The 12,491-nt window shown below is 36.3% G+C and overlaps 1 protein-coding gene across 1 annotated transcript; it reads left to right on the forward strand.

Annotated features, from left to right (window-relative positions):
- The first annotated feature begins 271 nt into the window (after positions 1-271).
- On the forward strand, positions 272-7,863 carry HSPA13 (heat shock protein family A (Hsp70) member 13). The gene is made up of 5 exons (XM_070943585.1): positions 272-356; positions 1,235-1,575; positions 3,916-4,129; positions 4,470-4,637; positions 5,557-7,863. Exons 1-5 carry the CDS (start codon positions 332-334, stop codon positions 6,216-6,218), a joined length of 1,410 nt encoding a protein of 469 aa, XP_070799686.1. The 5' UTR covers positions 272-331; the 3' UTR covers positions 6,219-7,863.
- Positions 7,864-12,491: the final 4,628 nt, after the last annotated feature.

Genomic DNA, 12,491 nt, shown 5'->3' on the forward strand with positions numbered 1-12,491 from the left:
ACACTGCATCACCGGGAAACTTCCTTCCCTTCCCATCAGACCCTTCGTGGAGAATGGTGACGTGTCTTGGAGAGCGCCTTTCACGCAAGAGGCGCCATTGTAATCTGCGTGTTGCTGCTTGGGTATCGTAGTTTTCTTTACTAACAAACTCTATTGGAGTCTTAGGCGAATGAGACTACACTTCCCAGAATGACCCGCACGACGCGAGGGTTTTTCTAAGCCGTTCACGAGAAACTAAGGTATAGTCAGCAAAGCAGTAAATGATTCCGGAAGTCGGGTAGCGGAGTAACAGCCGGTCCTTGTAGGACGCGCCAGGGCAAGATTGTTAGAAATGGCCGGGGAAATGACGGTGTTGGGTAAGTGTCTGTTCATTGGGGAGCTTTTGTATAGTACATCGTTCCCTTCGGTGAATATAATAATTTTCTCCCTTCCCTCCTAGGGAGACAGCCGAAGTAAGGTATTTGAATTGAAACCCACTGTTCAGGATCGTAATGTACCAAAAAATTGGCTCTGCCACTATTAGTCATGGCAGCTGATTAGATGTTTCAGTGGTAGTAGACACAAATAGCTTTCAGGTGACAATGGAATGATCACCATTCTGTTCTGCTTGTGAACTCGAAAGGAAATGAAAGATCAAGTTGTGAAAACGGATCCTTGTAATGTGCTCTGAGGTTTAAACTAAAATAAATGCAGGGAGAGGTTGTCAAAATGTATTATTTGCGGATTTTTCTCTACATTTATCTTAGTGGAAATCGACAAAGCCACAGGGAAAAAAGAACATTTGTTAATCTGGGAATAGAGGAAGCAAAACACCTTGTGCTTTCTTCCTCCCTCCCCCTGATGCAATGTTTAGGAATGTGTGTGTGTGTTCTATCCTCTGACGCAGACAGATCTTATTCAAGAAATTACAAGAATGTTTAATTCATATGGCTAAACCGTTTCTAAAATCCCTAGCATAGTTTCAAAATGTTTGTATTCAAATGTGTACTTTCTAATAGTAGAAATCCGTTGTATAGTTCAGGAAGCAGATTGTGAAATGCTCATTATAAATGCAAAAGAAATTTATAGCTTTCCAAACAAGTTCTGTACTTTGGATAAGGGAGAAAAAGAGGTTAATAATAAAATACAATAATACATTATATTGAAGAAACAGATAATACATTTATTTATATTGGAATGAATTAGCTGATTTTAATCACTCCTCACGCACCCCACCCTCTTTCTTTTTTTTTAGGTTCTGCTATTTTGACCCTTTTACTAGCTGGATATCTAGCCCAACAGTATTTACCTATGCCCACGCCAAAAGTAATAGGGATTGACCTTGGTACTACATATTGTTCAGTTGGAGTGTTCCTTCCTGGTAAAGGACAGGTGAAAGTGATTCCAGATGAAAATGGACATAATAGCATTCCAAGCATAGTGTCATTTACTGAGAATGATGTGTGTGTGGGATATGATGCACTAGAATTAGCAGATGCAAATCCGCAGAATACTGTGTATGATGCCAAGAGATTTATAGGAAAGATCTTCACCACAAAAGAACTTTTAAGTGAAAGCAGCAGATATCCATTTAAGGTAAAATTAACATTTTATTTACTACTTGCCTACGGATGATTTCAAATAAGCACTTTCTTGTTGGGGAAAAACTGAAATGCTTTAGATTTTTTGAAGATTTTCATGTCCAGCTGCTTTATGAAATATGTTACTGTTACTGAAACTTAATGTTTTTGTTAAGTTTTAATTCAATTATCAATTGTATTGAATATGTGTGTTTAATATGGATTACATTATATGCATCCTGTTTATCTCTTGCTGTAAATAATGAAAGATCAGGCACTTCTTTATAATTAAGTTTCCATAGCACATTCTGTCATCATGTAGTTCCCATACAAAATGAATGGTATTTATAAAGTGCAGAGGTAGGTTTGCTTACAAGGAATAAACCTTGTGATTTTAATCATTTTCTTGTAAGTTTAGTTTTGTTTTCCTTGACAACTTTTGACAAGGTTCCACTCATCATTAAATTAGGATTTGTTGACTCCAGATGCACAAAGCCCTCATGTCATGTTCAACAAGATTCTTATTTTTCTTCCCTTTTCTCTGCCAGTGTCCAGTTAGTAACTCGGGTATTTTAGCAATTATAAGGGATGATTTTACTTTGAGTTTGTAAATGCATTATCCTTACTTATATGTTTAGAAGTATTTTGGGAAGAGTTTTTATTTGTGTGTGAGTATTTTTCAGGATTATGTATGTGTAACAGTTTAATTCTCTTTAATGAAGTGTGCTGCTCTTCTGTGTTCTGTGGGGTTTTTCATTTTTATTATTTTGAAGCAGGGTGTTAGGATATTTTCCTGGGTAACTGTGAAGTTCTTGGTTTGTGGTAGGTAATTTATTTAATAGATTATATGTTTTTCTTACGCATTTCTTACAATATAACACTAGTTTCCCACTTATGAAATGTGCATTTTCTTATACTTCTTAGGAAGCAATTATGTAGTTTGGCATTTGCAGTTGAATTTTTCACTTATATTTTCTGCTCAAAGTATATTTGTGTGAAAAATCTGATGTCAAGGAGAATGAGCATCCTAGAATGTGCATGCAAAAGTCTTGCCTTTCTTAGCTGCTCTTGACTTTTGCTCTGCAGAATTGTAAGAAAGAGGCATTAATACAAGAAAGATACAAATGATAAATTAAATAGAACATTAGATTTAGATTTGGTGGATACAGTTGTATGCGAAAGTTTAGGCAGCCTGGTCAGAATAATCCCTAAGAAAACGGAGATGGTTTGGTGTAGTGGTTAAGGCATTTGGCTAAAAACGGAGAGATCATGAATTCTAATCAAGCCTTAGGCACAAAGTCAGCAGAGAGACCTTGGGCCAATCCTAGAAACAAGGCAGTGGCAAACTGTTTCCTAAAATCTTGCTAAGAACCTCAGGGACTAGTCAAGGCAGTCACCATGAGTCCAGACTGACCCAAAGGCACACCGATACATACAAAAAAATGCTGACACAAATTCTACAATAGTAGAAAGTATTTCTGCAAATTTGAACATATTTCTATTAATAGGCAGTTGTTTAAGATTTTAATAAATATAGAAAATGCAGATATTTAGAGAACCTTTCAGTTAATACTTTTAACAGCAAAGGAGAATATTTGTAGTTCAGTGTTGAAATGAAGGGTCCTTGGTGTTCTCTGTTTTCTTGCAGATGTTTCATTACCCAAGCTAGGTAACATCATCAGTGCATATCAGGTATCATGATGATGTTACCTAGTTTGGGTAATGAAATGTCTGCAAGAAAAACAACCAAGTTCAGAGAGCACCAAGGATCCCTCATTTTTAGCAGTTCTTTTGGCAGAAATAACAACTACAAAAAATTTATTATAGGCAATTAAGAAGTCCTTTATTATTTGTTTCTGCAGTGGTTGTAAGTGTGAAAAATGGTCATGTCACTTTTTTCAGTGCCGTTATAACTTTGAACAGTCACTAAACAAATGGTTGTAAGTTGAGAACTACCTGTAAAGAATTGCCTAATCATCTGCACTTGTCAAAATCATTGTTTTCTTATTTTGAATCTGTAAGCAACTGGTCATAACTAGTATTCGTTCAAATTTACAGCAGTTGTGTTTATACCCAGCAAGCAAAGGTGGTGTTAGTTTTATTTTACTTGGGAATTTGTTGAAACATACAGTTTGATTAAGAGTAGCTGAGCTTTGGAGAACATACATAATGCAAGCAAGTGCTGAACATTGTATTAACCTAAATACATTTTTTTGCCAGAAATAAACCATAGTTTATTTTCCACATAACAGAAACAAATTACAGTTAAATAAAATAAATACTGTATACTTAATATGCAACCTGGGCCCATGTTAGATAATACGTTTCGTGTTTTTGCTCCTCTTCCCTCTCTCAGATTCTTAACAACAAAGGAACTGCTGAATTTTCTGTTGTAACCAATGAGACTATTAGGGTAACACCAGAATATATTAGTTCTCAGCTTCTTTTGAAATTGAAAAGGATGTCAGAGGATTTTCTTGGACTGCCGGTTTCCAAAGCAGTTATTTCAGTGCCAGCAGAGTTTGATGAAAGACAGCGCAACTACACAATTAAGGCAGCTAGCCTTGCAGGTAATGCACATACTTTTCACACTTTTCTTAAACTCAATTTTCAAGGGGACCTAAACTGGAGCAGCAATGAAACCATAGGTTTTATTTGCAGAATTTGAAGCCACAGTGAAATCCCTGAATGATTAAAATGAATCACTGTAAATGCAAAATAGAATATTCTCTATTTTAAATGCTCATTAATTTGTGGAAAGAGTTTCAAAACTAGACATTTTAAGTTTTTGCTTAAATTCTCATAGTATCATCATATTTGACAAAAAATATACAGTTTATGCTTGAACATATATTTTGTTGACCATATGAAATAATCTTGGAAAATGAAAATACATTTTTATCTTTGTAGGTCTGGAAATTTTGAGGGTAATTAATGAGCCCACTGCTGCAGCATTGGCATACGGCCTTCACAAGGCTGATGTATCTAATGTTCTGGTAGTAGATCTGGGTGGAGGGACCTTAGATGTTTCCCTGCTAAATAAACAAGGAGGAATGTTCCTGACTCGAGCTATGGCAGGTAAAGAAATGCTTTTATATTATTTAATTAGGTGCAACAGTTGTTTTAAATTAGCACTTACATCTGTCTACATTACAGCTCATGTATGAATAATGACTGAATGCAGAGAACATGCTTCTTCCATCCAGCATTTCTTGTCATAATATGTGAAAAGACCTAAAACACATGGAAACATCGCTTTAATTATGCTCCTTTTTAAATTTGTTTTATGTATTGTGTCAATCCAGTTTCTCTGGTGTTTTAAACCATGATTTAGCAAGATATGTGAACTTAACCACAGAAATTCTGTCAGTGGTATTACAGTTACCATACTTTATTCACGCAAATAAGGTTAACAGTTTATAGTTAAATACACATTATAGCTTATATATCATTTTGATGTAATGTATTTGCAGTTTGACATTGCATCTTATCAAATATGGACTGCTGGCTGTGATTGATGGCCTATTACAGGTTCAACTAAATAGTTTCTTTTCAGACTAGGTTAGCAAGAATAGTGTTATTTAGCCCATGACAGGCATAACACATGCTCTATTCCAGTGGTCCCCAATCCCCGGTCCGCGGACCGGTACCGGGCCGTGGAGTACCTGGCACCGGGCCGCACAGCGGCCGGGGGACATGAACGCTGCAGCGCAAAGGCTCCTGGGCCGTGCGCAAAAGCTCCTGGGCCGTGCGCAAAGGCTCCAGGGAAGAGAGCCCCGCGCAGGTACGCACGTGTGGCCCAAAGCCCCCACCCCTGCGCGCGCTCAGCGGGCCACGGTAAAATTATCAAAGGCTGATTGGTCCGCGGCGATAAAAAGGTTGGGGACCACTGCTCTATTCAACTGAGACATCTTACTCATGTCCAAGTGTTAAATGTTATTCAAGCTATATCTATTGTCCTATCAGTTATCTGATATATATAGATTTTGTCTTTTAGGGAACAACAAACTTGGTGGGCAGGACTTCAATCAACGATTGATGCAATACCTCTACAATGAAATCCATCACACATATGGCTCTCTGCCCTCTAGAAAAGAAGAAATACATCGACTGAGGCAGGCTGTAGAATCTGTCAAATTAAATTTGACAGTTTATACTTCTTCAACAATCCAAATTTCTCTTACTATGCCAGAGAAGAAAGACCAGCATGAAAATTTGCAAAAGGATAACATGCATGAAAATAATTCTTCAGAAACTGAAATGAAAGAGGACAGGAAAGATAGCTTTTCAAAATCTCTTGATGGCACATGGAAAATAATTAGCTTTGAAACAGAAATTTCTCGAAAACTCTTTGAGACATTAAATGATGACCTTTTTGAGAAAATCCTTGTGCCCATTGAACAGGTACTGAAAGAAGGACATCTACACAAGGCAGAAGTAGATGAGATTGTATTAGTTGGAGGTTCCACCCGAATTCCAAAAATACGTAAAATTATTACAGAATTCTTTGGAAAGAAACCTAACACCTCTGTTGATCCAGACCTAGCTGTTGTAACAGGGGTGGCAATCCAAGCAGGAATTGTTGGGGGATCTTGGCCTCTTCAAGTTAGTGCTGTGGAAATCCCAAACAGGCATTTACGGAAGACAAATTTCAATTGAACTTCAGTGTTCTTGCATTATTATTTTTTAATACTATCAACAAAGCAGAATTCTATTTGTTCAACTAAATTCTATTTGCATGATGCTGGACTTTCAGTGTACATTAGTTCCTCCCCATCATTGAAGAGATTCAGAAATTGGATTTTAAAAATATTTCATTTCTGCTTGAATTAGGAGAACTGTGAGCTCATTATTTAAAGAAAGCCAATGATCAGAAGCTTCATTTCTGAAACTTTATCTTATTGTCCTGCTTTAATAATGAACAGAACCTCAAGACTTCATTACTTGAATAAGGAACAAAATAATTTGAGAGTAATGATGACAATAGTGTTGATATTGTATCCTGATATTTCTCAGGAGTTTGTATTGATTGGGCCTGGCCTGACATGAAGCAGTATTAATATATATCAGTGAAGTTCCTTTTAAATGGCATTTAAAAGCACTTTTCTTAACATTGTGTTCAAGCCTGACTATGTTTTAGGTACTGTCAATTCTGTGTCTGTGTTCATTAACACCATAAACTTTGGGGAGCTATCATTCTTAATACCAGATTTAATAAGAGGCAATCATAGTACACGATGACTTCCCATATAGAAGTTGGCACTAGTTAACCATTGCTGATTATATGACAGAATGACCCTTTTTGATATAATACAAAACTATTGAGTAGTGTTATAAAAATGAGCCTTGGGTTCATATGCTCCCCTTTCCTCCAGCAAGGCCATGAGGAGATTAAAGTTAATTGCTTCCGTTTTCAATTTATTGCAGTTTAGTGTTACGCCTTAACCCTAAATTATGGTTAATCCTAATTATGGCATACTGAAACATGCCTTCTTCATAACCACTGTTTGAAATTAGCTTGCTCCAATAATTCACAGTTCAAGATCACCACACTTTCATACAAGTCTATGTGAAAATGTAGTGTTACATCGCAATGAAGTAAATACATTAATTTCCCCTAATAGTCAACTCAGTTTCAGGTTAAAATTATACCTGTGCAAAATACTTTAAACTGAAGCAATTTAACCTGGAGACAAATTATCTTGACTTGCCTGAGCGTTCTAATACTGTTCCAATCATATTGACAATTTGACCTCAAAGCAGACTATTTTTAACCTTTAAAAATATGATGGGGTTTAGAATTTCCACTATGGTTAAAATGGCATCAGAACACTTCTGGAAAACAGGAAAAGTTGTTTCAAAAATTTTAAATGGGGCATTTAAAGCTGAAGATGTTTTGAAGTTGGAACGTTTTTCATATTACTGCATAATAATAATAATACACATAAACTGTCCACATGTTAAGGTTTTACTGCTAATCCAATGCAGGGTAAAGCTTTTTAACCATTCCATAGAATACATTTTGAAGGACCAAGTTTAACCAATGCTGTTATAGAAAATAGTGAAGACAAACAAATAATTGTTAACACTCCATTCTTTCCAATAAAATGCTGGTATTTTCAGGCTGCTGTTACTGTCATAAATATTGAAGTATACATCTTGTTTTTATGTCCAGGTTCATAAATTAAAAGACATGGAACTATTTTCAAATACTTAAATGTCAAAAAATAAATCACAAGAACTGTTGCATTGTAAATGTGACTGAAGCGGTTTATAAATTCAGAAATAAAAAATACGAAATATTTTTGTGTACTCCTCTGTATTAATGTTTATCTGATGCATCACCTAAACAATTTTTCTGATCATGATGGTCAGTAAACGTATCAATGTAACTTACGAAGTTATTTTTTAGATTTATAATTACCTCCAATCGAACGACTTTTAGTTGGCAGCATTTGAGGGTTTTGATTAGCAAAATTTGTTACAATTCAGAGGAATTTGCTGGTGTTGATTGCAAGAAGTGATATTCTGATTCTTGGGAAAAAAATATGGAGTAGTCTTCAAGAATAATGGAGATCTATCCTGTCTGGATAAAGGTATTTTGGGAACTGTTTCATAGTCTTGGTGTAGGTATTGCCAATTATATTGATATCAACAAGACAGAAAATATTTTACCAGTACCGGTGGTCGGGTAGTTGGTTTTAGAGTGCTTTAAACTCATCATCCATTTTCTATTTGGTAAAACAAATTCTTTTTCAAATCAAACAATCCTTCAAAGGCAGTTTGTGATTTAAGTCTTGAGTTCTAGGTTTATGGATATCATCAGTTTAATAAAAACACTTCATGATTCAAAAGTCTCTTCCAGGATGTGCATATTAACTCAAGTTATTTCAGAGGGAATTTAAGAGCTGAGCAACGGGAAGAAACTCAAACAAGCTATGTTCGAAATTCTTTGAGGGCATTGGAGAAAATTGTAACTTCTTGGAGTGGAGATTTAAACATTATGTATCAATAGTAAAGTTCTGAATTGCTCCCCCCCCCCCCACTCCAATGAGAAAAGAACATACACAGTACTATCCTTTCATAGTTCTATCAGTCCTATCAACACAAGACCACATCCTATTGTTTCTAAACCAGTAGCAATGTTTCCATATATTAATGTGGTCAGGATAACACTTTCTATCAAAAAAACAATTGCCGAGGCAGCATTTTGATCCTTTTTAAAAATTTGAATGTGTGCTAAGAACAGTAATTAATGATTGTATGGAAGAAAATAAACTGCATAGACTAAAAGTATATGAAATTTAGTTGTGAAAAATATATGTAAAAGAATAAATATACCTGAAGTTAAACTAAACCTTTTGCCTTATAATAATAATATTCAGTCATATTAGGGAGAAAAACCCCTGAAATTTCTTCAGCAAATAGGTATAAATTCTTTCTGGTTTGCCTAATTTAGAATTGCATCTGTACAATCTGATAGAGATACCATTGCACATATGCAATTATACTTATTTATCATACCAAGGCATGCAAAGTATTTCTATCACTATTAGATTGCTGGAATAGATGTTCATAATGAGCTATGAATTTCTATATTGGTGTAGTAATGCATGAGCTATAAAAATCTCATTTGAGAGATTAGAGTTTTTATGCAAAATTATAAATGTACCTTGGGCATTGTTTAGAATATCACACAACTCACGAGCTTTCTTTTTTATAACAAATGCTAACAATATTAGTGATTTTCTTTTTGAAGCCATTTGCCTTTCTGTTAAAAATATGTACTGAAATCGCTCTCACTAATTTTTGTACTATTAAATAATATACCGTATTTTCCGGCGTATAAGATGACTTTTTAACACAGGAAAATCATCTCAAAAGTCGGGGGTCGTCTTATACGCTGGGTACTCGAATCTGAGTGGCTGGCGCTGACCGATGACACTACGGGAGCGTCGACAACATTGAGGGGAAGCTGTGCCGATCTAGTCAAGGCTGCATGCTGCTGAATGCTGGAACCAGCTGGTTGCTGCGCGGAGCTTCCCCCAGGCATCCAGGGGGATATTACCGACGCTCCGACTTCCCCAGCTGACCCCCACCGGTCTGGGGAAGTCGGAGCGTCAGTAATATCCCCCTGGATGCCTGGGGGAAGCTCCGCTCAGCAACCAGCTGGTTCCAGCATTCAGCAGCATGCAGCCTTGACTAGATCGGCACAGCTTCCTGTCAATGTCGGCGCTCCCGTAGCATCATCAGTCAGCGCCAGCAACTCAGATTCATGAAGCTGTGCCTATCTTGTCAAGGCTGCATGGGTGAAGGAAAAAAACCTGGTACAAAATAGCCCTCTTGCCACTACACGTAGCATATCCCATTACCTTGACAGGCAGATGTGCAGCCTGGCTCATAGGTATCTCTACAGTACAGCAACAATACATATAGTACAGCAACAGTACATACAGTACAGTATACAAATAGCTAACAGTCAAGACCCCCATCATGGCTCCACCAGCAAGAAGAAAGAAATATGAAGCCAGTTTTAAACTTAAAGTTGTAAACTTTGCCATGGAATATAATAACTGTGCTGCTGCAAGACAATATGGAGTAACAGAAAAGATGGTTCGGGACTGGAAAGCAAATGTAAAAGCATTAAAGAGTATGCCAAGGGGTAAGTGTGCATTAAGAAGAGGCACCCCACATTGGCCAGAACTCGAAAAACATGTAGCAGACATGGTGAATGAGCATCGCCAAAACGGTTATGTAGTGATACGAAATAAAATACGTTTGTTTGCACTTCAGTGGGCCAAATCTAACCCAGATCACAGCAACAGATTTAAGGCCACTGTATCCTGGTGTACTAGATTCTTGGAAAGGCATAAGGTACTGAGGCAAAAGACAAAAATTGCACAAAAATTACCTGCAGATCTTGATGCCAAAGTAAATAGTTTCCATCGATATGTAATAAAACAGCACAATAAACATGGCTATGCGTTAAGTAGTATCGGAAATATGGATGAAACTCCAATGAATTTTGATATGATTGGAAATAAAACTGTCCATCCAAAAGATGAAAAAACAATTTTAATTAAAACAACAGGACATGAGAAGTCCAGTTTTACAGTGGTACTAGCATGCACAGCTGATGGCTCCAAACTGAAACCAATGATTATTTTTAAAAGAAAAACAATGCCAAAACTAAAGTTCCCTGTTGGTTGTTTTGTACATGTGAATGAAAAAGGCTGGATGGATGAAGAAGGGGTAAAGCTATGGCTTGATAATGTATGGAGTAGGCGACCAGGTGGACTTATTCAAAAACATAGTCTACTGGTGTGGGATATGTTCAGGGCTCATTTAACTCCCAGCACCAAGCAAAGGCTTGCAAGAATAAACACAGATGTGGCAGTTATTCCTGCAGGATTGCCATTTAAAGATCGCATTCGAGAACAGTGGAATGAGTGGATGGTTAGCGGTGAAAAGTCATTCACAAAAGGAGAAAACATGGGTGCTTGCACAGTTTTGTGCAAGTTTGTCATAAAAGCCTGGAATGATATTGATGCAGAAACAGTAATCAAGTCTTTCAAGAAGTGTGGCATATCAAATTCATTAGATGGTATGGAGGAGGACTACTTGTGGCAAGATGAAGAGGAAGCCGAAGCTGAGACCACACCATCTGATACAGAATTAGATCCATATGATGACTGCCTTACAAATGTATCACAAGATGTCATTGATGTACTTATGATATCAGATGACAAACAGGAGGATTTTGAAGGCTTTTAAAGGGAAACTGTCACGCCAGCAAAACCTGTAAAAATAGCTTGCAGCTATGATGGGCATTGCTGACTCGCCAGGGACTTGCCCGGCACTGGCTCTCTATTGTTTGTTATCTTCCTCCTATCATCATCAGTTCCAGTTTGGTTGACAGCTTAGAAAACAAACAGCATGGCAGCTCCCATGGGTTTATTGTCTTATCCTTCCTTTCAGCTTTAGAGTGAATTAGTAAAAATTTAATCCAATTGCACTGTTTTATGTTTACATGTTTGATGACAGCCTTGTTTGTAAGTGACAGTTTTCCTGCTAAGTACCTGCATGTCATAAGCATTTGAATTAAAATTACCATATTGAAATCAAATCTGATGTTTTTTAATTTTTATTTGGTGTGCGTTGGAAGAGGGGTAGACTTATACGGAGAGTATAGCCCAAACCTTATATTTTAACAGGAAAAGTAGGGGGTCGTCTTATACGCCGGAAAATACGGTATGTGTTAATACAAGATTGCTATTCATTTTCATGCTTTCATTTGAAGCTAACTCTTGGTTTGACTAATATGTATCTTGCTATCTTTTGTACTATTATATTCTGGATTGTGACACACAAAGATGAATGGCTGGTTTGCAGACTAATATGAAACAATTTTTCTGCGTGGCAAATTATATCTTTTTATAAGCAACTGCATTTATAAAATGGTCTTGTATTACCATAATAAAATATTTTATAGTATTTATGGCATTTTGCTATAACATGGCCTAACCTCTGAAAGACATACCTTGGGGAAAGGAACAAAAACCGATTTGGGTAACAAAGCATCCTAATGTAGATTTGACAGAACACGTTTTAAATCCTCTAATGTTTATATTTTACCGATTACTTCTTTGATTATTGAATAAAGGAATTATTTATATAGTTTTTCCTGAAAGAACTTTTGGTATGGTGCTGAAATTTGAGAAAACATATTTTGCTAACATGCAATCTTTAGTTGAAAATTTAGTAGTAATCAGTATTCAACTAGGAGGGACAATGTGTCTATGTGTTGATTTTTTTTTCTTTTAATGTACTTTCTTTTGTTTATTTGTGTTTTTTTCTTTGTTCTTTTTGTTTTTAATTTTTTTAGTTTCTTATTTTAACTTTTTTTTATAAAATAAAAAAAATGATTTAAAA

The sequence above is a fragment of the Pituophis catenifer genome, unplaced genomic scaffold, assembly GCF_029215685.1.
Source record: "Pituophis catenifer annectens isolate HBS135680 unplaced genomic scaffold, rPitCat1.0.hap2 SCAF_4, whole genome shotgun sequence".
Classification (NCBI taxonomy): Eukaryota; Metazoa; Chordata; class Lepidosauria; order Squamata; family Colubridae; genus Pituophis; species Pituophis catenifer.